General features: G+C 40.6%; 1 protein-coding gene and 1 long non-coding RNA gene across 3 annotated transcripts in view; one reads left to right on the top strand and one right to left on the bottom strand.

The window, feature by feature from the left end:
* The window catches only part of tmprss4a (transmembrane serine protease 4a), a 23,823-nt gene extending 6,463 nt beyond the window's left edge, over positions 1-17,360 (bottom strand). The window contains exons 1-6 of one of the 2 annotated variants that reach the window (XM_042064008.1): positions 17,205-17,360; positions 5,095-5,149; positions 4,525-4,668; positions 3,639-3,791; positions 3,085-3,211; positions 1,601-1,714 (exon numbers count right to left, since the gene is read on the bottom strand). In XM_042064008.1, the coding sequence (XP_041919942.1) occupies positions 1,601-1,714; positions 3,085-3,211; positions 3,639-3,791; positions 4,525-4,636 (506 nt within the window). In that variant the 5' untranslated portion in view covers positions 4,637-4,668; positions 5,095-5,149; positions 17,205-17,360. Of the gene's footprint in view, positions 1-1,600; positions 1,715-3,084; positions 3,212-3,638; positions 3,792-4,524; positions 4,669-5,094; positions 5,150-11,088; positions 11,632-17,204 lie in introns of those variants that run through there. The other variant, XM_042064007.1, reaches the window with a different exon arrangement.
* Positions 17,361-22,111: 4,751 nt separating this feature from the next.
* Positions 22,112-26,076, top strand: LOC121684086. The gene is made up of 4 exons (XR_006023023.1): positions 22,112-22,293; positions 23,863-23,982; positions 25,091-25,118; positions 25,497-26,076. It is a non-coding gene; the product is annotated as an uncharacterized LOC121684086 (long non-coding RNA).
* Positions 26,077-27,103: the final 1,027 nt, after the last annotated feature.

The following is a 27,103-nucleotide window of genomic DNA, read 5'->3' as shown; positions in this document are numbered from 1 at the left end:
GTGAGGTGTGTGTGTGTGTGTGTGTGTGTGTGTGTGTGTGTGTGTGTGTGTGTGTGTGTGTGTGTGTGTCTGTGCCAGCAAGCAGAGGTGTGTTCAGAATAAACAACATCAGAGTTTAGCATTCCCAGGCCATAGGCTATTTGGCTTTTTTAATTTCTAGTGTACTGTAACGCAGGACAGATCCCGCCATTTCTGGGGCCACTATCACATCCCATTAGTCACAGATCTGGCGTTGCATCCACTGGAGACGGCTTCGGCAGACACAGCGGTGTGACGGGCACAAACAACGTCAAAACAACAACAAACACTGGCACAAACAACACTTACGGAACAAACACTGGCATTAGCCACCTCCATAAGAAGCCCCAACAAATGAGATGAGTGACATGGCTTTCAGACGTGTTTTGTTTTGGATGAGTTACTCATTGCATGTAGACACACCCACCATGAGAAACATAAACACACATACAAACACACACACACACACACACACACACACACACACACACACACACACACACACACACACACGTGCGCAAACACACACACACACACACACACACACACACACACACACACACACACAATATTGCTTCCTTTTTTCTTGTTGGCTGTAAAATATTGTATTCACAACAGCAAATTATTTGGAAAAATCACTATTTTTGGTTTCAGTATTGCTTACATGCTTACTGTGTATTTCCACTTTTTTTATGTAGATGATGTTTACTCTTGTATAGAAATTAAAAAAAAAAAAAGAAGCCCATGAAAGACAGTGGAAGCAACAGTGTGTACATGATGTATCCAAAAGCAAAGAAGCAACAGTGTGTACATGATGTATCCAAATCACATATTATGATATATTATTGGATAACTTTGTTGGATACTTTTGATTTCAGTGTTTTAGCAATTGTAGAAAACTGTATTACTAAGATGAGATACCGTTTGTCTTGTTGACCTGGCTATGTTGTTTTCTGTTGCCATGGTGTCTTTGGGATCCTTTGTGCCATTTATTTACATGAAAACAATCCATTCCACTGTGGTCATATTGTGAACGTTGGTATCACATCACCTTGGGTCTTAACATATTCTCTCTTTTTCTTTTAACTGTGGTTATTCCTTGAATTTCCCCTGGGGATCAATAAAGTATCTATCTATCTATCTATCTATCTATCTATTCCAATGGGCACGTCAGCCTAGTTGAGCCACATTCTCAGACTACAGTTTTGAAGGGCATGATATTATTAGCTCATACAATATTTCAAAGTGTCTTTATTTTATTTTGTAAAGAAAGAAGAAAGGAAAGGAAGGAAGGAAAGAAAGAAAGAAAGAAAGAAAGAAAGAAGGAAGAGAAGAAAGAAGAAAGGAATAATAAGAAAGCCTATCAAAACGTCAATATGGATGTTTGCCTTTAATGTTAAAAAATATTAGCTTTCATGCTGGCCAATTGAGCAGTCTGTTGTTCTTCAATACTGATAAACATTACTTCTAACCCAACACAACCTGTTGCTTTCCTATTTAAACATCTTTGAGTAGATTTCCTCAGAGCTGTTTCACTTGTGATATCTTTATAACAGGTATTTACAGCATAGCCTTGCCTTACCGGTCAGATACTATCTTCTGCAGGGCACTGCCAGTGCTGGATTCCACGGCACAAAACGATGTCCCCAGAGTGGACGAGATGAGACGGGTGGACACTGTGCTGTAGCTTGGCTTACTGGAGAGATACAGACACAGAATCATCAGAGACTATCATACAGGAAAGGTCCGCTTCATTACACTGCACTGAAGCGTGGCGTGTTGGAGAAGACGAAAAGGCACTGAATCAACAAAAGATCTTACTTGAGTCTGTGCTTCCAATCAGAAAACACAAACAATGTGTTGACATTAAGGTTAACTGGAGAAGACTGTTTATTTACTGTACACTGGGCCACAACAGGGTGACATTAATTCACAAAATCAAGAAAGTACACACGTCTTCCAAATGATTAGATGCTCAGAGGCTCAAGACATTACATAATACACAAAACCAGTCAGCTATCACACAACAATTAATCCTCTACTAGATATACTAGAAAACCCAGTCAGTACCACAAAAAGTCAGCATTTCATTTGTAGCCTGTAGTTTCATTGTGTTGGACACTATTGTTATTCTGGGCTGAATCTATGTTGCTAAGCAACTATGCATTTAAAGCACAATTTAATGCAAAACCTGGCATCTTCTAAACTGACAGAAAATAAAGACCTACTGTACCCTTACATTATGGAAAGGTAGGCTCCAGGATGGCTGAAGCCTTTGTTACACTTTGAAATTGGAGGACCCTTTTAAAAGTGTACAGTGCATCCATAAAATGACATGCTATACACTTCTATTGGATCTTTCCCATATACAGTATGTCCCATGGGGGTTACGTAAAGCATGTCAGCAAGTCAGTCGGCTTCATGGACAGTTGGACACTTCTCTTAAGTGTGATTTAAAGGTGCTGAATTTCTGGGAGGTCTACTGAAACGTATTTATGTAACTTGAGAGCTGTGTTGAAGTTACAGTGAATGGGGTGTACTGTGTTTAGAGGAAACGTGGCGCTGGTAACGGCTAGGGAGCTGGGCTAGCATGCAGTAGCCAGAAAAGTTGTGGGTTCAAATCCCGGCTTCCATCAAATCCCATATTGCTCTGGGCAGAATGGCTCTTGGAATATAATTGATATATGCAAGTTGGGATACAAAGTCTGTATATAAAATGTCTGCTAAATAAATGTAAACATTTGAGTAATAGAGAGGCATGTTATTCACTGCAATTTAGGCAAAGCCCTCAACAATGTTCTCTTTCACTTATTGGGATTTCATAGTAATTATATCCTGATTCTACATTTAATTCATTTGCACGAACTCTTCCGGGACCATTGCTGAACTACATAAGAACATGTTTACAGCCCCCCTATGCAGTTTTGGCCATTTCTTCGCTGTTTTCTCACTTTGTGCTTCCAGGTCTCTCTGCAGAGCTCCGTTAAGGTAAACTAAGCTAAAAAAAAACCTGCATAGTTCCCCTTTAACTTCTTCAGGTCATGCACATGAGATGTGATGTCATACCTTGTGTATCCCATCTGATTGCAGGCTAACTGAGTGTGCTTCTCGTTAAAGCCTTCAGCGCAAACACTTTTCCATCCTGACTGCCCTGTGTAAACCTGTAGTACACTGCGGTTGGACACCAGGCGAACTGTGAAGAGACCAGAGAGGTGGACTGAGGAGGTGTTGATGCACAAATGCTATTTGTGTTTAAAAGGCTGGTGAAAATATAACATTTTGGGCCCAAGACTGGGGCGCAATGGCAAACAAAAACTTCCAGCATTCAAATGTACATGTGTGTGTGTGTGTGTGTGTGTGTGTCTGTGTCTGTGTCTGTGTGTGTATGTGTGTGTGTGTGTGTGTGTGTGTGTGTGTCTGTGTCTGTGTCTGTGTGTGTGTGTGTGTGTGTGTGTGTGTGTGTGTGTGTGTGTGTGTGTGCGCCTGTGTGTGTGTGTGTGTGTGTGTGTGTGTGTGTGCCTGTGTGTGTGTGTGTGTGTGTGCGTGTGTGTGTGTGTGCATGTGCATGTGTGTGTGTATGTGTATGTGTATGTGTATGTGTATGTGTATGTGTATCTTACCAGGGAATGTCTCATTGTTTGTAAAGGAGGACACACAGGTGGACTCGTCCTCTCCAGCAGAGCAGTCCTCTCGTCCGTCGCATGTCACATCCAGAGAGACGAACTTGAGTGACCTGGAGCAGAAGAAGTACTTACTTTCGATCAGCTGCTTGACTGGGTTATGAAAAAGAGAGAAAGAGAGAAAGCAAGAAAGAAAGAAAGAATGAAAGAGGGCAAAAGGGGAGGAAAGAGATACAAAGAGAGGGAGGGGTTGAGATGGTGCAGCTGACAGGAAATATTCACTTAAAAAGCCATTCAATTTGGCTTCAACATAAAATGTCACAATCAAAAATGTAAGCAATTTGTTTTTGCTAATGAGGAAATTAATTTCATTATTAATAAAGTCACACTGTAGATGTGAGTGCTAGTCCCTGTCATATTCCACTGTGTGGTGACACTGATCCAGATGGTTGATGAGATGTTTTGGTTACACTTTACTTGACAGTGTCGACATAAGAGTGACATGACACTGTCATGAACGTGTCATAAACAAGTCATAAACGTTTATGACATAACGCTTCTGTTATTAAGTGACATTCGGTTTTTATCACAACAAGTTAAGGTTAGGATTAGGTTTAGGGTTAGGGTTAGGTTTAGAGTTAGGGTTAGGGTTGGGATTATAGGATTAGGGTTAAAGGTTAGGATTAGGGTTAGGTTTCATGTGTCATGACAGTGTCATGCCACTCTTATGTTGATACTGTCAAGTAAAGTGTAATAATAATTTAAAAAAATGATAATAACAATTTGTATCATCATCATCATCATCATCATCATTGTTGTTGTTGTTGTTGTTAATAATAATAAAAATAATAATAGTTATGCAGATTTCAAAGTGCTAGGGACTCACTGAAGTAAGCGGCTACAGCCAGTATGGCTAGGACGATGAGCACAAGGAGTGTGGTGATGAGAGCTTTCTTCACAGACACACCCTTCTTCTTCGGAGGAACCTGGGTAGACATGGACTTTCTGCGCCTGCCTGGTCTGGCCACAACTAAACACACACAGAGTTGCTTAGTCAACAGTAAAAATAATATTGGGTTCCCGTGAGTTTATACGGGAATATGTCCTACTGCAGCAGGTCAGAAACAGAGAATATATTAAAGGAGAATCCTGCGATTTTTCACATAGATTCTCAGTGAGAACTGTTCATAGTACAAAAAAAAACAGATGTACATGCACCCGAGTGTACTGTAGCTGTTAGCTGCAGCAAACCTCAGTGACCTCAAAAAAAGATATCTATGGGTAGAAAGAGTAGAAAGAGATCTATGTAAAAAATCATCCGGAATTCTCCTTTAATAACCAAGTGTGACCTGCCATGTGCATTTTGGACAAGGGAGCATCCAGCAGCCGGATTGATGTAGCCTTCGACAAGTCCCCTTTGCTTACAGTGTGGTTAATGATATGAGAGGGGACTTACATTCCTGTGTGGGGTTCAGAGGTCTGGAGCTCTCTTCAACAGCTTGTGTGTTAGTCTGTGGGACAGAGCACAAGCACAAACACTTATTTAAACAGGACGGGGAACGTTTGGCGAGCAGCCATTTTGTCAGACATAAAATGTCTTAATTCATCTATGCTGTGCCTTCACTACCAACAAACATGGATCTAGTGTCCTCATTAGGTGGGTGATGTGATGGAACAATTCCAATTTAAAGGTGAATGGTTTATATATAAAAACGATGAATTAGAAGTGTTGTTGGTTACACAATATAGAGTAAGAGATGCATGAAATTAATTCATATGTGACCGCAGGGATGAATGTTTGAATGAATAAATATATTACTCTATTGAACATCTGCTCATCTGCTGACTGACATGTTTGTGTAACTGTACCAACTGGACCTTGGCAAGAGCCAATATGTCACTCAGCAGGTGACAGGTGTTGGCATGCCTGACTACTCTGGCAAGTGGAAAATAATGCCTGTTTAAGCATGGCATTTTAAGCACCTGAATGGTGTGACGAGGTAGACTGATCGTCATCATCTCCAGAAAACATTCCAGCCATCCTCTTACACCACATCCTGACCGCATGCGATGCGAGTGAGCGTTAGTGACCAAATCAGTTTAATTACATTGTTTTCAATTGGAATGTCCAAATCAGTTTAATTACATTGTTTTCAATTGGAATGTCCTATCTGGACATGATGCAACACAGTGCTGTGCAGTGTCACATGGGGCTTGATGTTATTCACTAGGTGTATCACCCAACTGGGTCCGTGTAAACAGGTATGCTTACACATACGCTTACACAATGCAGGTGATGGTCAACCAGAATTGTTGCAGGAAGTGTGTGGCAATTAAAAAGTTCAGGTTTTGCCAACTCATTCAAAACAATCAATGTGTGGACATGACATCTGTCACGAGTGAACATACAAATATGGAGACCAGCAAGCAAAACTAGTAATGACTCAGCGAAACTAATCCTGACAGTTATTCTCGAGTCTCTGTTCCTCCTGTTTTCTCCCCAGCTGTAAACAGGGTCCCACCCTTCTCCCAGACGCTCAGCGGGTGCTGCTGTATACCCAGAGGCTTATACCCAGAAGATATGGGTTGCCTGTGCACTCATGAGCCAGTAGGCCCATAGGACATTCAACAGAAACAATGACACACATAATGCACTCAGCTGAGAGATTTGTTTGCTCTACCAGGGACAGGTAAGCTGTTAAGCTGAGTCTACGTCACACAGTCTGCGTCATGTTACTTTACAAGAAGGCCTTTTAATGACTTCCTTTTTCACAACTAAAATTCTATACTGTAGTGGAAAGTCCTGGCTTAGCTGTTAAGACGTATATGAGAATGCGTGGTATAGTGATACATCAATGTCAGAAGAATGTACATAAGGCATATGACATCCACACCCAGCTAAATGCTATTTGAGGTGTATGAACAGTAGTGTACGAGTATGTCCGATATACTGTTTGTTTGTGGTATGTGTTTGAGCCTTTGGGCAGCCGTGGCCCACTGATTAGCACTCTGGACTTGTAACCGGAGGGTTGCCGGTTCGAGCCCCGACCAGTGGGCAGCGGCTGAAGTGCCCTTGAGCAAGGCACCTAACCCCTCACTGCTCCCCGAGCGCCGCCGTTGTAGCAGGCAGCTCACTGCACCAGGATTAGTGTGTGCTTCACCTCACTGTGTGTTCACTGTGTGCTGTTTGTGTTTCACTAATTCACTGATTGGGTTAAATTCAGAGACCAAATTTCCCTCACGGGATCAAAAAAGTATATATACTTTATATTATATTATTGGTTTTAACGTAATTTAATGTAATTAAATGTGTGTGTGTGTGTGTGTGTGTGTGCTTATGTGTCAAGTATGTGTATTTGGAATTTCTCAGCTTGCATAACACATTGTCCCAGAACACTTCAACTGGCCTTCCCTGCATTGGCTGACAGTAACCCTGCTACGGCTCGGAACTGGTGTGGGAAGGGAAAAAAATGTGGCCCGACCAGTTTCAGGTGGTCAGGTGGTCAAAGGAAGGGGTTGGGGGGATGGTGGTTGGGGGAGGGCAGTTGAGTGATGGGGGATGGGGGATGGGGGATGGGGGGGGGGGCAGTTGAGTGACGGGGGTTGGGGGAGGGCTTGGGTTGGGAGTTTTCCTCATCTTCCCTGAAACCGCTGGCATCAGTCAATCAGGAGTGAAACTCTCAGCCCTTGTCCTAGCCCCTAACCCACCCCCCCCCCCCTCCCGCGCTTACGTAACCGCATCTCAACACAAAAACTCCCATATAGTACAATTTGCGGACTCCCCACAAAGGATGGCTGTGTCATTTATCGACTGTGAGGGAAACATTAGCGTCCAGGGATTACTGTGCCGCCATGTAAAGCATTGTATGGGAAGGCAGTTATGTAAGCAACTGAAAAGCGTATTAGGGCTGTGAAAAAGCAGAGAAACTGATACAGTCTGGTATAGTCTACTAGTATACTTGAATTTCCCCTTGGGGATCAATAAAGTATCTGTCTATCTATCTATCTATCTATCTATCTATCTATCTATCTATCTTGTCCTTATTCTGTCTGGGTGTCTCCTTTTCTTTTAAAAAATCATTTAGATGGCCGTCTACATAGACTAAGAAATAAATAAAACAAGCTATGTACGCATGCACAGAGGGAAGTAGATACAGCAGCACAGAGGGAGAGAGAACGTGAGAAGTTTTGAATACTACTTTGAATGTACACACACAAATTCAGAGTGGAAAATTTGAGCGAGTCACAAACTGAAACTTCCGCTCTTGCTTGAATGCAAGTTTAAATTCAAAGAGAAAGAACTTCCAGAATGTAGACCAAATGACTCACAGAGACTGCAAAACAGATAAACAGACAAATATAGAGTCTGTAAGACTACACCTGTCAGCTAAAACACCTAGAACTATATTTACAGAGCAATAAATTGGTCAGCATCTATAGGAATCACCTGTTGTGTTTGCCTATTGCTTATACCTTTTCCTTACGCTGTATCATTTTATAATAATATTTATGCTCTTGTGATTGTTTTACAGATTGGAAATGAAAAGTTGTATGTAAGTAAGTTGTATGTAAGTAACTTTGATCTGGGCTCATCTTGTTACATCCGCAGACAAAACTTCCTTACTTGAGTCCATGCATAGCTTATGACAGATATCAACATGCAGAGCCAAGTCCAGCAAGCGTCCATTGCACTACACTTTTTCTACATAAAAACACCTGGTGTTATTGTTAGAAGAAAGGGTCACTGCCAAAGCCTGGCTTATAAACCAGACAGTCCAGTTTATGTGAAAAGGTCATTTCAATATGGATCCAAACACAACAGTGGATGTAAAATGACACTGTCTAAACGTGAATGCAACCTGACCCAGAGGACATGAATGTTGGCCAGATTGTGGCATCTGATAAACCACACAGTTATTTGGAAGAAATGAATACTAACCCTAACTCTTCCTCCAAAACCAGGGACTGGCCAGAAATATATATATAGGTTTATATCAGGTTTATATTTCAGGAATATATATATGTTCCTAAAATATAAACTTGATATAAACCTGAGATCATACAAAATAAAATGGATCTCTATATTGCAGTATTCCGATCAAGGTGTTTCATCATTGCTACATTTGCCAGAATGAATATTGTGCTTTAATACATTGGATATTCAATTTAATAACAATAATATATTTTTAATTTTATATGTCTTGTGTGGCTCTCCTGAATTGAGATCTGAGAGTTTAAGAGACATTTTTAGAAAGTAACAGCGTGTTTGACCTATTTTAAACAGGCTGCTTGCACTGGGAGTAGTCATTGTAGTACAAGTGGGTCAGATAAAGACTGGTTTAACGGGCGAAAAAGAAAGAATGAGACTGCTGTTGTTTTGCGTTTTTGATTGTCATGGCAACCCCGACCATCCTTTTGACGTTGATCCTAATTATTTCAAATTGCAATGACTGTAAATGTCTCACCAAACACACAATTCACATCCACCCATCACACTGTTTCATATGCAATGTATCATTAATTAATTAATCGAAAATTAGCTTTAGATAGTGCTGTGACAGTGTGGATAACATATTACTAAGCATAACTCTGACTAAGTATAACAATTAAATGATGAATAGTTCCATGTCATTATTGTAATGACATTCCAAGCTTAAAGGTACAGTCAGGGGTTTTAGTCCATAACATTTTTCTCCTCACAACCGCTAGCTGCCCATTCCCAAAGTATCTGTAGGCAGCCCAGGCTCCGAAAACTGGAAACTAATAAAGTGATTGGTTGTTTGGTCCTTGGTTAAATGTTAATGTACGGGGGTTTTTGCACAAAAGTGTATGCTACAGTAATTTCCTGTGTATTAGTTGAATTGTGTATAAGCCGCAGGACAGTGTGTTTTGCAAGTTAAAAGAAACAAAACCATATTAATACCATATTATCTGCCCCCGTGTATTAACCTCATAGCTGAAGACATTTAACAAAATCAATGTATAAGCCGCAGCTAATAGTTGGGAAATTACAGTAATACATTTCAATATAAACACAAACAAACACAACTTCCTGAGCAATCCCTGACGACACTTTTAAAATCTTAATGATGCTGCTGAAATGTGATTAACTAACTTCAAATTTATTTCATTTATGTATGTCTATCGATATCACAAACATGTTACATGTAGGTGCATTCATACAACAGTTCAAGTAGTATTTGACAGCACAACTCCCTGACCTCCGTAAATCATCTAATGTCCAAAGCAAGTACCAACTGAAGATAGTCACACTCTTGTCTTTTATATGCAGTCCAGTGCTGTATATGGTCAGGGGTGTAGTGATAAAATAAGAGCTGGATAAACTATGAATTCTGTGATCAGGGTGAGGTGGGGTGGACTGTGACATGGTATCAGATTTTTATTTTATTTTTTTAAGGCATTCAGAACAGTTTGATGATGGTGGAGGTTATTGTCCAATGTTTATAACAATACCAGGGGTATTATGGTAAATGGTTCCTTGAGTGTTGATGAGTGTACATATTGTGAATGTTGTGTTTTTTGAATGTTAAAAGTTGCAATTGGTGAATAAACTCTTTTGAGAGGTGGATAAACTCTTATAAGAGGTGGATAAACTGTGTTTACTTCTATTTAGCCTCCACTACATTCCTGTATAGACCCTTTCAAGAGAGTTCCATTATCAGCATCATAGTTGGCCCCACAAGGCTTCCGTTTTAACATTCCATATGTTATCTTAATGCAGAGAAAGTAGATTGGGAACCAAATAGAACATTCAAGCATTGTTTTTGTTTTTATTGTTGAAAGGGTCTACAGTATATGACCCCTACTAATCCTGTGAACTCCCTGTATATCACACAGCATCAGGAGTATCATGGGACTGCTACAGTATCGCCTCAGGGAGAGCGGTACAGATGTGCCAACATGACTCATGAGACAATCTGCCATCAGCTGACTTCAGACAATGTCACCACTACGAGAGAGGGAACGCAGCTGTGGGGACAGTATTGACAGAATTCACTCCTCGCTAAGTCCTTTATTTACAAGACAGACCACAGACTGCCATCTCTGCAAGGGCTGTTACAGTCCCAAGAGGGTGTGTGCGTCCGCGTCGTGGCCCATTAGGTTGTTTATTGGCGAAAACAAAAATGTAGCCCCTCATAACACCAGTTAGTTGATTTGCATGTTTTTTTTACACATAGAAACAACTTCAGTAAAAATCATTATAAAAACCTATTCCAAACCAAGCAGTCCATTCCTGAACCAACTCACATTGTTCACATTTAATATCTGTTTTATTGCATTGTGGCAGCAGAATCTGCTCTTCCGCTTTTGCAAAGTTCACCTCTTATGCTATATCAGACATCAGATAGTTCTCTGCTACACCCATAAGCATTTGGAGACACAAGTTGAGAGCGACAGGTTGAGAGTTATAACGCTTATAGCTACTCACCTTCATGGTGCTGCAACACTTCTTCTGGCTAGCCCAGGTATGCCACAGCAGTACCGGACCAGGAGTGGACAAAAGCCGGATCCAAACCCAACAGATGGGTTACACGCAAATGTACCCACACACACACACGCTCGACTACAACTACAAACGTCTATGCTAAACGGTTTCTCTGACACTAACAGACCCTCAGGCAGCCGCAAACCTTTTTTACTCTTTCCCTCCTCCTCTCTCTCTCTCTCTCTCTCTCTCTCCTCTCTGTCTCTTTCTTAAAATATTTGTCTCTCTCTATCTCCTTCCTTTTCCTAGCACCTGATCCGTCCCAGTACTGTGGAGTGTGTGCTCTTCTTTAAGGATTCCGGATCTCTCCCAGGTCCAGGTCTCAGGTCTACACAGATTTTTGTTTTAAGTCGAGTCAGCCAACCCCCAGTGACAAACAGCAGTTTGTAAGATGACACCTGGTTGCGTTCAAGCACTCACCTGGAATCCCTCCTTCTCTTTGTCTCGTGTTGTCGCTCTCTAACTCGGTCTATCTACCTGTCAATCTCTGTTTCAAAAGTCATTCTGTCAATGTCTTTCGGTTTCTGTCCATGTCATTTGCTTTATTGCATACACAAACACATATGCACACACACATCCACCCACACACGTACACACACACACACACACACACACACACACACGGACACACACACGGACAAGGAGGGTGTGGTCCAATCCATGTTATTAAACCAACGAAAACATTGAATCATACACTCAAAAGTATTCATGTCAACAGAAACCAGAGGCAGATTTAATCAGGTTATGACTGATAGATGAGTTTAATATGTTGATGCAACTGCAGACTATACTCACGGGACCTTAGTTTTACATTCAGACCTACATCTCAACCTGTGTCCCATTTCCTTTGCACATTATTGTGTTGGAATTTTTGATTAATTATTTATTACTGATGAACTTTAGACCTGAGTTGGTAACACAACGGGAAGTTCAACTGATTTGTTTTCTATGTCTTTCCTGGTGTTATATAATTTAATTCAATTTAAGATTGCAACCTTTGCCTCGTTTAGTTTAGTTACCTCCTGTTTCCGTTCACATAAACAAGCTTTTATCTCTGAGTTGCATTGACATACTCTATAGACCCTTTCAACAAGAAAAACAAAAACAATGCTTGAACGTTCTATTTTGTTCCCAATAGAGTACCGAAGTGTGACGTAGCGTTTCCATGACGGCAGAATCACTGGATCTAAACAAACTTTCGAAGTGGCTTAAATAGCATTGAATGTAGACATGTGGCATAATTTCTAGCTAATAAATTGTTTTATATGTAGGCTATAGCCATTTAACGTGCTTTACCTGCTAGGCAGCAGCTTACCCACATAACACGGATTCCCTGGCAGGTGTAGGCTAATATAAAGAAACAAAATTCCAGTGGATATTTCACGTCTTCTCAAAGACTGGCGGCTGTTAAGAGTGACGTTTTAACCCATGCTAAAATAAAACTCTGTAGTCACGAATTTGATCGTGTTGGTATGAATATATGTTGTAGTATGTGATTCCTACAGTGTAAAAAAATATACTAACATCTTAGAAACGTTGTAAAATTATTGAAATAGATAAGGAAAGCCACCGCTAATGGTGATTTCAATGGTTAGATTGATTTGTTTAGATCCAGTGAAATTGCTGCCTTGGCAACGCTACGTCATGGCTTCAGGACTCTATCTACTTCATATGGAATGTTAAAACGGAAGCCTTGTGGGAACAACTATGATGCTGATAATGGAACTCTCTTGAAACGGTCAATATTCAAACCAACCGCTCCCATGGGCACCAACAGAAAGGCAACCGGTCCCCATGCGCTTCTCCTATCTGGCAGCTTGTTATCAGCGGGTAAAGAGTAGATCAATGACCTCGGTCACATGGATCCTGTGGGTCTTGGACAATAGGCTTCTTATGGGCCAGGCACTTTTGGACAGGCAGAAAGAGGGACGCCTTAGTTTTATAGGTGGCTCTTGTTGTGCCCATTGTTGAACAGTTATGAATGAAGGCAGTGAGAGAAAGAGAGTGTGTGAGAGAGAGAGAAAGAGAGAGAGAGAGAAAGAGAGAGAGGGGAGGAAAGAAAGAGTGAAAGATGTGTGCGTCGATATGGAAGCAGGAGAAAAAGGGAACCATTTGTAAGTGTGCCATTGTTGTGCAGGTGGCCTGATGAGAGAGGCACACAGCGAGAGGGCATCGACTCTCTGACCCCGTGGCTGAGGCACAACGTTGGAAATGGAGGTGAAAACAGGTGAAATGTGTTTCAGGCCATCACGTCCAACCCCACTGTCCCACCACACCAGTGTACAAGCACGATTGAGTCTAGTAGTTTAGACAAATCCCCTCCGTAGCACTATTGAGACGGCGAGCACATGATAAATTACTGGGGCAGCCGTGGCCTACTGGTTAGCGCTTCGGACTTGTAACCAGAGGGTTGCCGGTTCAAACCCCGACCAGTAGGAACGGCTGAAGTGCCCTTGAGCAAGGCACCTAACCCCTCACTGCTCTCCCTGAGCGCCGCTGTAGCAGGCAGCTCACTGCGTCAGGGTTAGTGTGTTACCCTATTGATTTGGCCAAGCCAAGGTATACCGGTATACAGGCAGAGCCGGACAGTAACCGAGTACAATTTTGAGGGATCTGTACTTTACTCGAGTATCATTTTTGGGGAGTAGATATATAGATAGATAGATAGATACTTTATTGATCCTCAAGGGGAAATTCAAGAATACTAGAAGAGTACTCATGACTTTACTCAAGTACATTTGAGAGGCAAATATTGTACTCTTTACTCCACTACATTTCTATCCTTAACCGTGAGTACCCGTTACTTCTAAAAAAAGAGAAATGTAGGAAACCCTCAATTTGTTGTTTCCCTCTCAAACGTGATTGGATTGTGCAGATGCCACTGATTGGGACAGCCTATCAGCAATCACCTTCAGCTTTCCGCCAGTCAACTCCATGGTCAGAACAATGGATGAAGACGCAGCAGGTTTCTGGATGCCGGGAATGTGTCAACCCGTGGCCCCACCTCACCAGACTATTTCAACTTGCTGAACAAGTTACAATGATAGTTTTCGCTTCAAGTGTTTCAATTACAAAATAGTATTTTGTATTTGAAATACATATTTTAAATACATTTATTAGAAATACTGCCCATCCCTGGAAACATGGTAAAAAGATGGAAATGACTTGATTTTACTTTCAATTCCTTTTACATTCTCCAAGGTATTAACATTAACATTTTTCATAACTCCATGTAGGACGTTTCTGTACATAAATGTAAGCACTGTGGCAGTAGTAATGCAATATTTAGAAAATGTTCTCTTGTACTCTTGATACTCAAGTACTTTTAAAAACCACATAACTTTCAGTGTCCCGTCGGCGGGATGGTTACCCCCCTCCCCCACCTCCCCCCAACATTCTAAATCAATTGTATGCACCATATAGCTATGTAGCATAGTAATGTTGTACACCATTTCAAAGCTTTGACTCTTGGAAATCCAAAAATGACAACTTTTTTCATGTACAATCTGTATAGTGCTTTACATTCTTAGATTAATCTTATTATGTCTCAATTAAATTTGATCCAAAATGCCCCCCTCCCCCCCTTCCGCTTTTGGTGCTACCCTGACTTCTGGCTGCAGTGTAGCTGCAGCACAATAAGTAGATGCAACATATTGGGTACTGAAAGATTCACAAGAATCCATAGAAATTGAATCTTCATGTTGTGTTATCCAATATTAGTTGTACAGATGTATAGTCTATCTTATACACACTCATTGAACCAACAAAGTAAATGCAAAAATAGAGACATTTTTGTAATCATTCCATATTTAGTGTAGTCATTCCATATCAGAACCCCTGAAGTATAATCCAAATACAAGCATTAAACCTCAAAGTGTTACGTTTCATTTGAGACCAGGATTATGCTTTTACACAAAGGGGTTCATGTGCAGTAAGCATTTGATTGTCAGCATGCATTTTGGATAACAAAAAGTCCTATGGGGAGTATCCATAGGCATTTTACAAAACGCATGGGCATACCTTGGCAAATAATAGCCTAAAGCACTCATATTTTCATTCTATATTGATCTACTTTTGCACACAACTTCACAAGACCTGGTGCTAGGGCTCAGTTGTGTTTCTAAGGGATATCAAGAGACCTAGAGGGCTGACATGTGGTCAGTTCAGAGATGCTTGTAATCCGGCAGAAAGAAAAAACTATATTCTAGTCCCTCTTTCTGCCTGCTCAAAAGTGGCTGGCTCATAAGAAGCATCTCCCTCTCTCCTGTATCCCATTTGGTGAGCCCGGAATGACATTTCAGAAAGAGAGGAAGTGAAGTGTAAGCTAAGATAGCTGTCTGACTAAGATGTCATATGATTTAATTTTTCAGCTCATGTAGAAAATATGTACCAAATTGTGAAACAAACAAATGTCTTGAGATTCACCTGAATACCCTAAACATGCCTCTGTATTCTAATAATAAAGGAATGCCATCTTATGAGTAGTTTTTTTTATGAAAGGAATAACCTTCCTGATTCAAATTTACCCATGCATTTGTCAAAGTAGAAAACATACACAAATGGAAAAGTTACTGCACATCAGATTAGCTTCGATCACCCTCTGTAGAAGACTATGGTCGCTATGGCTGCTATTTTGGGGACACTCATCTTGCTTGAGGAAGTTGAATATTAACCAGATGGCAGTATAAGCATGTTTGATTAATGATGTCAGGAGAGTCCACTGGTTTAGGGATTTGTATAATGCAATGTATTTTCCATAGCTAGTTTATTAGTTTGTCATGATTAACTAGCTTGTAACAAGCTTGTACCTTCACATCTCTGTTCTTTTCTACTCTAATGCACTTTGCAATTACTAAGTAGCTCTGGAGCCAACATGGTGTATCAAAGCAGCTTACAGATTACAGTGAAATATATGATATATATTAAGGCGAGACACGGCAGGTGAAAACATCGTTTTTTCATGCACTGGTCAATTTCGAGATTTTGGGCTAATTTGCTACCTTAGCATGTATTCTTTCACACTACTACACCAACAAAGCCCGATTTACACATTTAGGTGTTTATTTCATTACATTTTGTCTACTCGCGCCTGTATATTTCTCCTAAATTCACCAAAAGTTACTCTTCTAACGTTTCATGCTCTACCGCGACCGTGCTACAAAACATAACATGTGTAGTACCGTTGGAAAGCTCTGTTATTCCTGCATGACGTTGTGCTATCCAAATATGGACACTTCCTTTGTAACCGCAACCAATCGCGAAAGTTCAAAGGCGAGTCTAGGCTGAGAACGGAATCTCTTGGCTGTGTTCCAAGGCTGTTTTCTCAAATTGAGTTTTTCTCATTTTCCAGTAGAAACATCTCAGCCTATGTAGCACCTATCTACACCAAACTTTCCAGATATACACTTAGCAGTGTTCTGAAGATATTTACAGAGGGATTTGTTAATAAATCATTCCTGGCCTGATTTATGTGACATTTTAATCAAAAATATATGGCAAAAATCGATTTTTTAAGGCTATGGACAGTATATTCTGATTTCCTAGGTAATGAAAGCAGATATCCTGAAATCCCTCTGTAATTTTATTTTTATCTAGTATGCAAACAAAATGAAAAAATAATTTTGTACCTGGCTTTATCATATGTTCAGATCTATCTACCGAAAATATATGCATATTTGCCCATATTTAATGAGATAATGCCTAATTTGCATAATTAGACATTCGAATTTCAAAAACTTCTAATACATTTTTTGTTCATACTTGTGTAAGTAATCAACTGAGGAAGTTTCATGGTGATGTGTATTATTTTAAAATTTTACCCTATTCACCTGTAGTGTCTCGCCTTAAGTCCAAATACTAGTTCAAGTTAGTAGAAGTTAATCCATGCAAAACAGATCAAGTCTAAAACTTGAAAAGTGATAAAACAAGACACAGTGACTACTTCATCGTGGCAGTCAAAGCAAATTGCAGAAATAAACCAATAAGCAAAGATATATAAACATATATAATATTTTTTAAATGCCACTAAAGACAAGATAAGACAAAATTCCGTCTCTTACTCTGAAAGAAGTGATCCGTTGGTCAGCTGTGTATGTGGCCAAGCGCCAAGCTTCAGAAGCACGATCACATTAGCTCACAGGTCCTTTGCATCCCTTCTCTCTCAACTTCCCTATCTTCCCCTTTTTCTTTCCTCTCTCCCTGTTCTCATATATTTAATCACTCCGTACATCCCAGCGCCCCTCCCCCTCACCATTTGCACTGTTTACCATGTTGCTCAAGCATTGCAAAGCACACATACCACTCTCTTTCTCTCTCTCTCCCTTTCTCTCTCTCCCAGCCACTCTCTCTCTTTCTTTATCACACTGTCTCTCTGCTTTCTCTCTCTCCCAGCCCCTCTCTCTCTTTTTTTATCACACTGTCTCTCTGCTTTCTCTCTCTCTACACACATTCTCTCACATGGCTTTACTGTGTGCCTGACATAATTATCGTACGGTGATATAACATGATAAACAGTAATCGGCAAAATAGAGTCACTTCCTTCTGCCGTTCCTGTATCGTGCAACATGAGCCACACATTTCGGTCAGTTGTGGGCAGAGTGAGGAAACTCTTCTGCCAGGAAATTCCTTAATAGGTGGGACAGAATTTCACACCTGTATGATTGACTCATGTAATGGTGACCCATATTGTTGAGCAATAATATGCATACCATGCAATTTGGATAGAAATGGGACTGTAGAAATTGGAAACTGATTAAACAAAGGCTCACATGTTACTTATAGCAAATTTGATAAAAGCAACTGATTTGTTGGGAATTGTTTTGAGAAGTTTTGAGAATTGTTTTGGGAATTGTTTTTAGTCAGTAGAAAGCATTTGTACAAAAAGTAAATTGTTGCACCAGTACAAAATGCATTAATATATATCAGTAATATATCATTATAAGATAGTGTGTGTGTGTGTGTGTGTGTGTGTGTGTGTTGGACCTCCCTATTCTTGTGTTTTGTATAATTTACCAGAACATAATAACAAGTGGCGCCGTACAGAAATGTCAGGTTTATGGCGAATGGTTGCTGCAAATTCTCACATGCAAATTAGGTTTCTGGCAAACAGTTGCGGTTAACTTTTGGCAAAGTTGCAGCAAATTTGCAGCAATGTCATAAGCAAATTAGGTTTGTCTGATATGCAATTAAGTTCACGGAAAGTTTGCCATTATTGGCTAAACTTGGTGGCAAATCACTGGCGAACACATTTTCCCACTAGTGGCAAACTTCTCATTGTTGCCAAAACTTTGTTGGAAGTTTGCCACTAGTAGCCAACACTGGCAAACTTCTGGCAATATTTTCTACACAAATCCCACAAATAACCCACAAGTTAGCTGCAAATCTGTCGCAAACATTTCATTTTTGTAAGGGGCAGCAGGTTTATGGACTGCATAGTCCTGATCTGAGGCAGCCATGGCCTAGGCTACTGGTTAGCACTACGGACTTGTTATCAGAGGGTTGCCGATTTCAACCCCCGACCAGTAGGCACGGCTGAAGTGTCCTTGAGCAAGGCACCTAACCCCTCACTGCTCCCTGAGCGCCGCTGTTGTTGCAGGCAGCTCACTGCGCCGTGATTAGTGGGTACCTCACTGTGTGCTGAGTGTGTTTCACTAATTCACAGATTGGGATAAATGCAGAGACCAAATTTCCCTTACGGGTCAAAAGAGTATATATATAGTATATGTCAACCTGGAGTGTTTACATCCCCTCTGTCTCTAGTTTGAACCGTAGACTGCAAAAAACTTCTCTATTATTGAAGTTTTTATTAGCTCCCATAGACTCAACTGTAGAAGAGTTGTTGCCTATAAGTCCTCTCTTGCATTGTGTCTGTGAAGTGAACAGAAGGGAAGAGAAATGAATGACCGTATGCATTTTGTGCCACGGTTCACTGAGTGGACACAAAACGGTTCCATTTTTAACACTAGCACGCACCATCAACGTTTCATGATGTTTGTCAGCAGAAGAGCCTGCATGGATAGGAACCTGAATATCCATCACGCTGTTCTACTTCAGTTAGTTTTAGTACCTTGGTTAGTTTTGGCGGTTTTGGCTGCAATTTTTGAATTGAGTATCAAACTGTGGACATAGACAATGGTTATCAGAGGTTTTCCTGAGCCCATACAATGACAGATCTGGAAACAGGTCTGATGTTGATGCAGTGTCATCTGAGGTCCAAAAGACCATGGCCATCCAATGTGTTTTTCAGCTCTTTCCCTTGTTTGCAAAGATTTCTCTGGATTCTCTGAGTGTTTTAATTATGTCTTGACTCATGTAGATGATGAACTACCTAAATACTTAACAATTATGAGGTATTACAATGACATTGTTTCATCATTTGTGCACACAGGTTTACACAGAGTATTGAATACCCCTACATCTTTACTTGTAAGAGACCCGGCCTCTCTGGGATGCTCTTTTTCCATACCCAATCATGTTGCCAGTTACCCTAATTAGTTGTGAAACATTCCTCCTTTTGTTTTCTTTATCATTACACAACTTCTCCAGCATTTTGTTATCCCCGTCCAAACTTTTTTTGAAATATGTTGCTGGTATCAAATTCAAAATTAACATATATTTTTCATGAAATAGTCAAATTTGTCATTTTTAACATTTGATATGTTTTCTGTGTCCTTTTTGCAACTAAATATGAGTTTAAGAGATTTGCAGATTATTACATTCTGGTTTTATTCACATTTTACACAACATCCCAACTTTTTCTGTTTTGGGGTTGTAGTTGGTTCGTTTACTGCAATGGAACATCATTGAATGTTGTGTTGCAACACAGTCTCACCCCTAGTCGTCACATATTGAGGCTTGGTCACTGCCCCTTGTCGTCAAATGTTGAAGCGGAAGGTACCCCCATTGCGTCGCTACTGGACGATGAAGGCCACCCCATAGACCTGAGCGTAAATCCCTCGTCGTTGTTCAACACATTGAAAGTGGAAGTTCATGTAACTTCCCCTGGCATAAAACCAAACAGGAGACCCAGTGTGTGTGCAATGAAAGGGATTTTAATGGGGAAGAGAGAGAGAGAGAGAAAAAGAGAGAAAGAGAGAAAGACACTCCACTTCCTCTTTACTGTAAAGCCAATACAATTATATTGTCAAGCCTCCCAAAAGGCTGTCTCAGTTACCTGTTGTCAGTGTCCAGTAAAGATATCGGACACGCACCTCAAACACCCCAAAAACAATACCATACAGTTACGTTTCCACTCCCACACCTCCCAAAACGCTACTTATCAAGTCACCGGAACAGCATTGCTGATTACTGGAACACACCAACTTTTTGGGACTTTAGCTCATTCACCGTATTCCCCAGAGTTTGATAAGTCGATACATACCCTTCTCATCTCCATGCGTGTACTCGGTCTGACACACGCATGAAGCTGGCCACTTCGAAGCACTTGTGCTAAGCTAGGCTAGTGGTGGGTGCGTCCATGGGCGTAGATTTAGGGTGGGATGCTAAGGACTAGTCCTAATCAAAATTTTAAGATGACAAAATTGTCCCCACCAATATTTTAGCGAACTTATTTGTACTGCTGATCATTCCGACAGCCAGCACGACAATACAAGAAACGTCAGGGTTATCTGACACGCAGGCTACACTCATGGAGAATGCCAATGCACAGGCTACTTTGCAGTGGCAGTCAAGCGAGCAGGTGTGTCAACGACAACGGTAAGTTACCAGGGCTGTCTGCCAATACATACCCCATAAAAGGCCAAAGTAAACAAATTTGATATTGAATTTGACTGACAGAGCTTTCAATTCGGCAGCCGTGGCCTACTGGTTAGCGCTTCGGACTTGTAACCGGAGGGTTGCCGATTCGAACCCCGACCCCTCATTGCTACCCAAGCGCTGCTGTTGTTGCAGGCAGCTCACTGTGCCGGGATTAGTGTGTGCTTCACCTCACTGTGTGCTAAGTGTTGCACTAATTCACGGATTGGGATAAATGCAGAGATTAAAATATACTTATACTTACAATTAACCACATTATAATCAATAGGCCAAAATCATAATTGTGTATCTGTACCGAATTTCGTAATTCAAGTCCAGTGTAGAACTGAATAAGAAAATCATAAGGCTGTATATCTTGAACTTCCAGTATGTGAGAAACTTGGCTTGCCTTAATATCTCCAACCTCAAGTATGCAGCTAATAAGGAAATATAATTGTTATTTAATTAAACAAGGTGAACTTCTCCCCACTGTGCAATGCAGAAAAGGATGCTACAAGGAAGGGAATTCAAACACACTCAACACCTTACCATCTATTGTGCAGTATTTATATAAACCAGCAGAGGGTGCTCTATCTCAACGTTTTCCCTAACACTATTTACCAAAACCCTGTCTGAGACTATGATTGGCTAGAGGACTTAACTGGATGACTGACTGATTGGCCTAAAGCACCACTGACCTACTGTATAATGCTGCTGACCTGTAATGATACCTTGACCCAGCTGAACCTTGGCCACTAGAATACATATACAGGGCCTTAGTATCACAGTCAAGGCATCACAAATCTGTTATTTTTCTCGTCCTGTCACTCTTTGTTGGGCCTCTGATTTGACATTGTTTTTTATTTATTTATTTATTTATTTATTTATTTACTTACTTAGTGATTTCGAATAAATTGAGAGATTTATTTCTTGTTATCCATTTTACTATACTCAGTACCTTGCTATGAGTGTGAAATACCAACAGTTATGCACATTGGAATCAGGAAAACACACAACACTGAAATGTTGAAAACAGGCAAATAAGAACAATGTTTTGATGATGTTTGTGGGGTGTGTTAAAGAGACTGTTCTGCAGCGTGTGGGTGTGTGTGAGATACGCATGTGGGAACGGGTGAGTCTGGAAACGTCAGCATACCAAAGGGCCTCAAAAAATGAAGACCGACCTGTTTGTGGAAAGCCACCCGTCAGGAATGATGACCTGTTCTGAGCACGGGGCAAAGATGGCGGACAGTGAGATTGCAGGAGAGTGAACTACAGAAACAAGAAGATTTCCGAGAAATAACATTTGTTATCGAGGAAAAAAACATTTTCCCACAATCTCAGGTGTCGGAAACTCTGTGTCAAGGACCATACATAACTACAAGCCAGCTATGGGTAAGAGTCTGAAAGACCTTGACTCATTGGGAAACAAAACATATTCATCATAGTACTTCTCTAATGACCACTTGGGAATATGGCAATGGATTGAGTGTACATTTCAATGTAATTCAACATAGACTTCGACTAAACAACATATCAGTGTTATGGCTGAGTTTAAGTGGATTATTATTTTACTGTATATATATAATTATGAGAGAGAGAAAGAGAGAGAGAGAGAGAGTATTTACATAATGCAACAGTTAAACTACTAGTGGATAATATGTTTACATTTTATAAAATGTATACATCTGGTAACACATACATACACTCATAACAAGCAATTTATTTCAGTCTGTTTTCTTGATGGCTTTGGTAACGGCTCAAACAAGGTCTGATGTTATTACTCTGTTGACATTGGGGGGGGGGGCTGCAGGGGTGGATGTTCTATTGAGTATCAGAAAGTTCATTTGTAGGAAGCAGCTGAATGACGCATACAAGTACACTAACCCACACTCAGTACACTTTGAAGCCAATCGTATCATGGTTTTACTCAGGTGTGATCATGTGATGTGAAACTTCAACAGGAGCGTAGATTTGAAGAGATTTTGAAGATTTGTTTTTTTCATATGATTCATTTGGAGAGTTTGGTGACTAAGAAAAGAAAACAGAGGGCAGATGTCTATTTCAAATTCCTGATTGGTTATGAGTGATTAAAAACCAAAACTGCGAAATTATCGTACAGAATTTGATGTTAAGTGTTATTAAGTAACACTTCTGTGTCAGACAGAACAGTCACTGGTAAGGAGCTGTCAAGAGTTATCTGAGGGCCGAGGCTTCAGAAAAGCCAAGCCAATGGCTATGCCTGAGGCTCTCGCAGCCTAATTGGGGTCTATTGGGGCAGCCGTGGCCTACTGGTTAGCGCTTCGGACGTGTAACTGGAGGGTTGCCGGTTCGAACCCCGACTAGTAGGAATGGTTGAAGTGTCCTGAGCACGGCTCCTCACTGCACCCTGAGCGCCGCTGTAGCAGGCAGCTCACTGTGTTGGGATTAGTGTGTGCTTGCACATGTACCATGTCTAGGGGGGAAGTGCTCCAGCTCTGAGAAGTATTTACAACGGCAAGGTAAAATATTTATTATACAGACTGTAGGGGGGGGGGGGTCATGTTGTGTGATGTAAAACAAGCTTGGTTGGTGATAGGCCATAGTAGGAAATCCCCTACCTCTCCTGTTTACATCTGAAATGATGTTCTCTGTATACCCAAATGCAAGATTCAATTTAGGACCACATCACACAGGAACAGTCTATTTTGATAATGAGTAAACACAACCAGGGGCCTGCATTTACACCCTGTAATATGTATAAATCATCTTGGGGGCGCCGTGGCACAACTGGCTACAGCACCAGAACCATAGTCCACAAGTCCTACCCGGGTCATTTCCTGATCTCATCCTATCTCTCTCTCCCATTCACTTCCTGCCAGTCTCTTCAGTCCTAATAAAGGCAAAAAGCCCAAAATACTTAAAAAAAACTTTCTTAATGCTCCTCCAGTTGAATGAGAGGTTTCTCTCTGTTCCCCTTGACAGACAAGACGTCGGTGTCGATCGGGATCACTGTGGGCTTCGCCGTGCTGGGCGGTCTGCTCCTGGCCTGTCTCATCAAGCACCTGTGGGGCAAGATAAAGTGCCCCAAGTGCAAACGCAAGAGTGAGTGACACCTGCCCATATGCATCCAGATTAGATTAGATGACATTATTTTAGAGATTCAACTTTATTGTCATTTAGCAGAGTACAGGTAAAGAGCCAATGAAATGCAGTTGACATCAAACCAAGTGCAAAGAAGCATTAAATGCCAAAGTGCAGGTTGAGTACGGTATTCTGTGCAGTTATGTAGATAATAGAGATTAATTATGTAAAGTGTATAGTTGGATAAATACAGGTTTTCCAGATGAGTCTACAAAGACAGATAAGGAATATATCGGAATGCCACATATTCCCAGCCGTCCCGTATGTCCAACCTCTTACGTGTATGTGTCACTTAATATTCATTTCTATACAAACCGGCGGATTCCTAAAGAAACGCAAGTACCCACACCATAAGTGTATCTAAATTAGCTATGTACCAAAAATTACATTTTACTGTGACTCGAAGAGCTGTAAACAGTATTAGGCAGCGTGTACAAATCCGCTTGGAGCTCCAGTAGAATTTTGAATTGCGACGAGAATTCTTGGGCTAAACGTTGATGTAAGAACTAAACTAGATTTTGTTCAAATCTACACACCCATGGCTACTGAAAAATGTAAAGTTCATTTATCAAATGTTATTTTGAAGTATTAAAAAACATTGTTGTTTTAGATTTTTCGAACGAAATGGTTGGTAATTAGTACAAGAATACGAAATAGCCATTCTATATAACTAATATATTTAGTACAAGAATATAAATAGCCATTCTATATAACTAATATATTTAATATACATGTACAGTATATTGCATGCAGGTTTATGGACAGGTTATGGAATATAAAAAAATAAGTATAAATGTAATGTGTAGTATTGGGTGTTAGCAGTGCAAGGGCATTGATGAAACAGTGCAGGAGTAAATGTAAAAAGGTAAACTGTGCAATGCAGTCAACGTAAACAGGTAAACAGTGCAGAAGTAAAAAGTAAACAGGTAAACAAAGTTAGATGAGACACAAAAATAAATAAATAGATACATGTGAACTGTTTTAACTTTCAGTGAATGTGTTGAATGTAATGTTCTGCTCTATCTTTTCTCTCTCTCTCTCTCTTTATCTCTCTGTGCTGGGTCTACAGAGCCGTCAATGAAGGATAAAGTGCTAGAGTAAGTATCCCTCGTCAGGTCTCGTGATACCAGCCAGGTGCTGTCCTTGTTTGTTTCTGTGTTGTTGTTGTTTTTTCCTGTTGTCCTTGATATTATCAGTTGTTCTCTCTCGCCATGCCCACACGTTTGTTTCTGTGAGTGTCTGGTTGTGTGTAAGTGTCCCTGATGGCCATGTGTGTGTGTGTGTGTGTGTGTGTGTGTGTGTGTGTCTATGAATATGAGTCCATGAATGAAATGTTTGTGACCCACTGGCTGTGACACACAAGCACACAAATAAACACACACAGACAGACAAACAGACACACACACACACACACACACACACACACACCAAGAGTGATGCACATACAATGCCTTATACTCTTCCTTTTGTTGCAGGAAAGTTGGTGTTCAGTCCAAGTCCAAGTCCAAGACATTCTCCATCAGCAACATAGTGGAGAAGAAATAAGAGCTAGCTGCAGAATGTATAGCGTGGCCACAGACTCACCTTTTCTACTCATTTCCTGTACCTGTGCTTTAGTTCTGACTCACTTCCTCCTGACGCTCTAAAAGCTACCTCTCTCTGACTTTAGCTCCCATTGGCACGTGTGTGTCCTCAGTCAACTTCTGTCATGATGGCCTTTACATGTTCCTCTTTCTGCTGTGAATCTTTTTTTGCATAGACATAACTTGTGGATATCTGTATATATGTAATAGTTACGACAGGTGGATTCTCTAGTGTAACATAAGAGTAGAATAACTCTAACAGGGTTCGGATTTTATTTTAGCTCAATAGAAGTCGGTGGTCACTTACACAGCATGAACTCCATGTTTTGGACATGTATTTGACCTTTGCAGGACTCACTCATATCTGTTCTTTCTCACGCTAGTGAAAAAAAAAAAAAATTCCATTGACTGTCATGCAAAAAAAAAAGAAAGAAAAGAAAAACACTCCTGGTTTGGTCGGTGTTCTCACACATAGCCAGCCTTGAGAGTTGGCACCTTTGGTGTTAACATATTAAAATTCTTAGTGAAAGCCAGTTTTCTTGTCATTTGTGGGCAGGGGTGAAACTATCGACATGAGTGTGAAGGCACCAACTGCCTTTGGGGTAACTCTCACACGGCCATGTTTGTTTTGTCACTCTATCTATCTCTTTTTCTATCTCTCTTTCCATCTATCTATCTACATATCTATCTATCTATCTATCAATTTATCTCTATCTATCTATCTATCTAATTCTCTCTCTCTGGGGGTTGTGCCCCTCCTCCTCTCCTCTTCCTTTCACACTCCTCCTCCTTACTCTAACTGTTGTCTGTTGCACTGAAACCACAGCACATGTCTCCAAAATGTCAGCCTTCCCACCAGGTTTCAATATGCATACCTCACTACTAGCGTCAAAAAGACGTTCAGTAGTGGCACAACGCCCTGTCAGCCCACAGGACATAAACAGTAAGCAGAGTAAAAGTCATTTGAAACGGCTGTCTGCTGTGTTCGTTTGGTTCATGTCTAATGTCAGAAAGTTACACTGGAAAACAGGTCTAAACATATCCCCTTGTCGAGTGATAACATTGACTCTGACTGCGATTCAGCAATTGTCAGCTTGGTAAAACTCTTAACCTGCTTTTTAAATTCTGTTTTAATCAGTGGTCCAAACATATGTTTAAGATATAGCCAATACACCTATATTATATATATGCTTATTTATCGTTATTTTTTACTGTGTATGTGTCATAATCAACATTGTCACTCGATAAGCGGATGTGATTAGACCTGGTTTCAAGAGTAGCCTTCTGGCGTTCAAAACCGCTTTACGAAAGAAAGGATCATGTCTAACAGTATCAAAACTGAAAAGATGGTGGTAGCGTAGTGGCTAAGGAGCTGGACAGTGGCCTTTATAGTTCTGGGTTCAATTCCCTGCTTCCACCATTGAGCCCATGAGCAAGTTGCTCCAGGGGTAATGAAGTAATAGAATTGACATAATAGTCACTTTGGATGAAAAGTGTCT

Source organism: Alosa sapidissima, chromosome 15, assembly GCF_018492685.1.
Source record: "Alosa sapidissima isolate fAloSap1 chromosome 15, fAloSap1.pri, whole genome shotgun sequence".
Lineage (NCBI taxonomy): Eukaryota > Metazoa > Chordata > Actinopteri > Clupeiformes > Clupeidae > Alosa > Alosa sapidissima.
The sequence above is the reverse complement of the archived record's forward strand: the minus strand, read 5'-3'. Positions and strand labels throughout refer to the sequence as shown.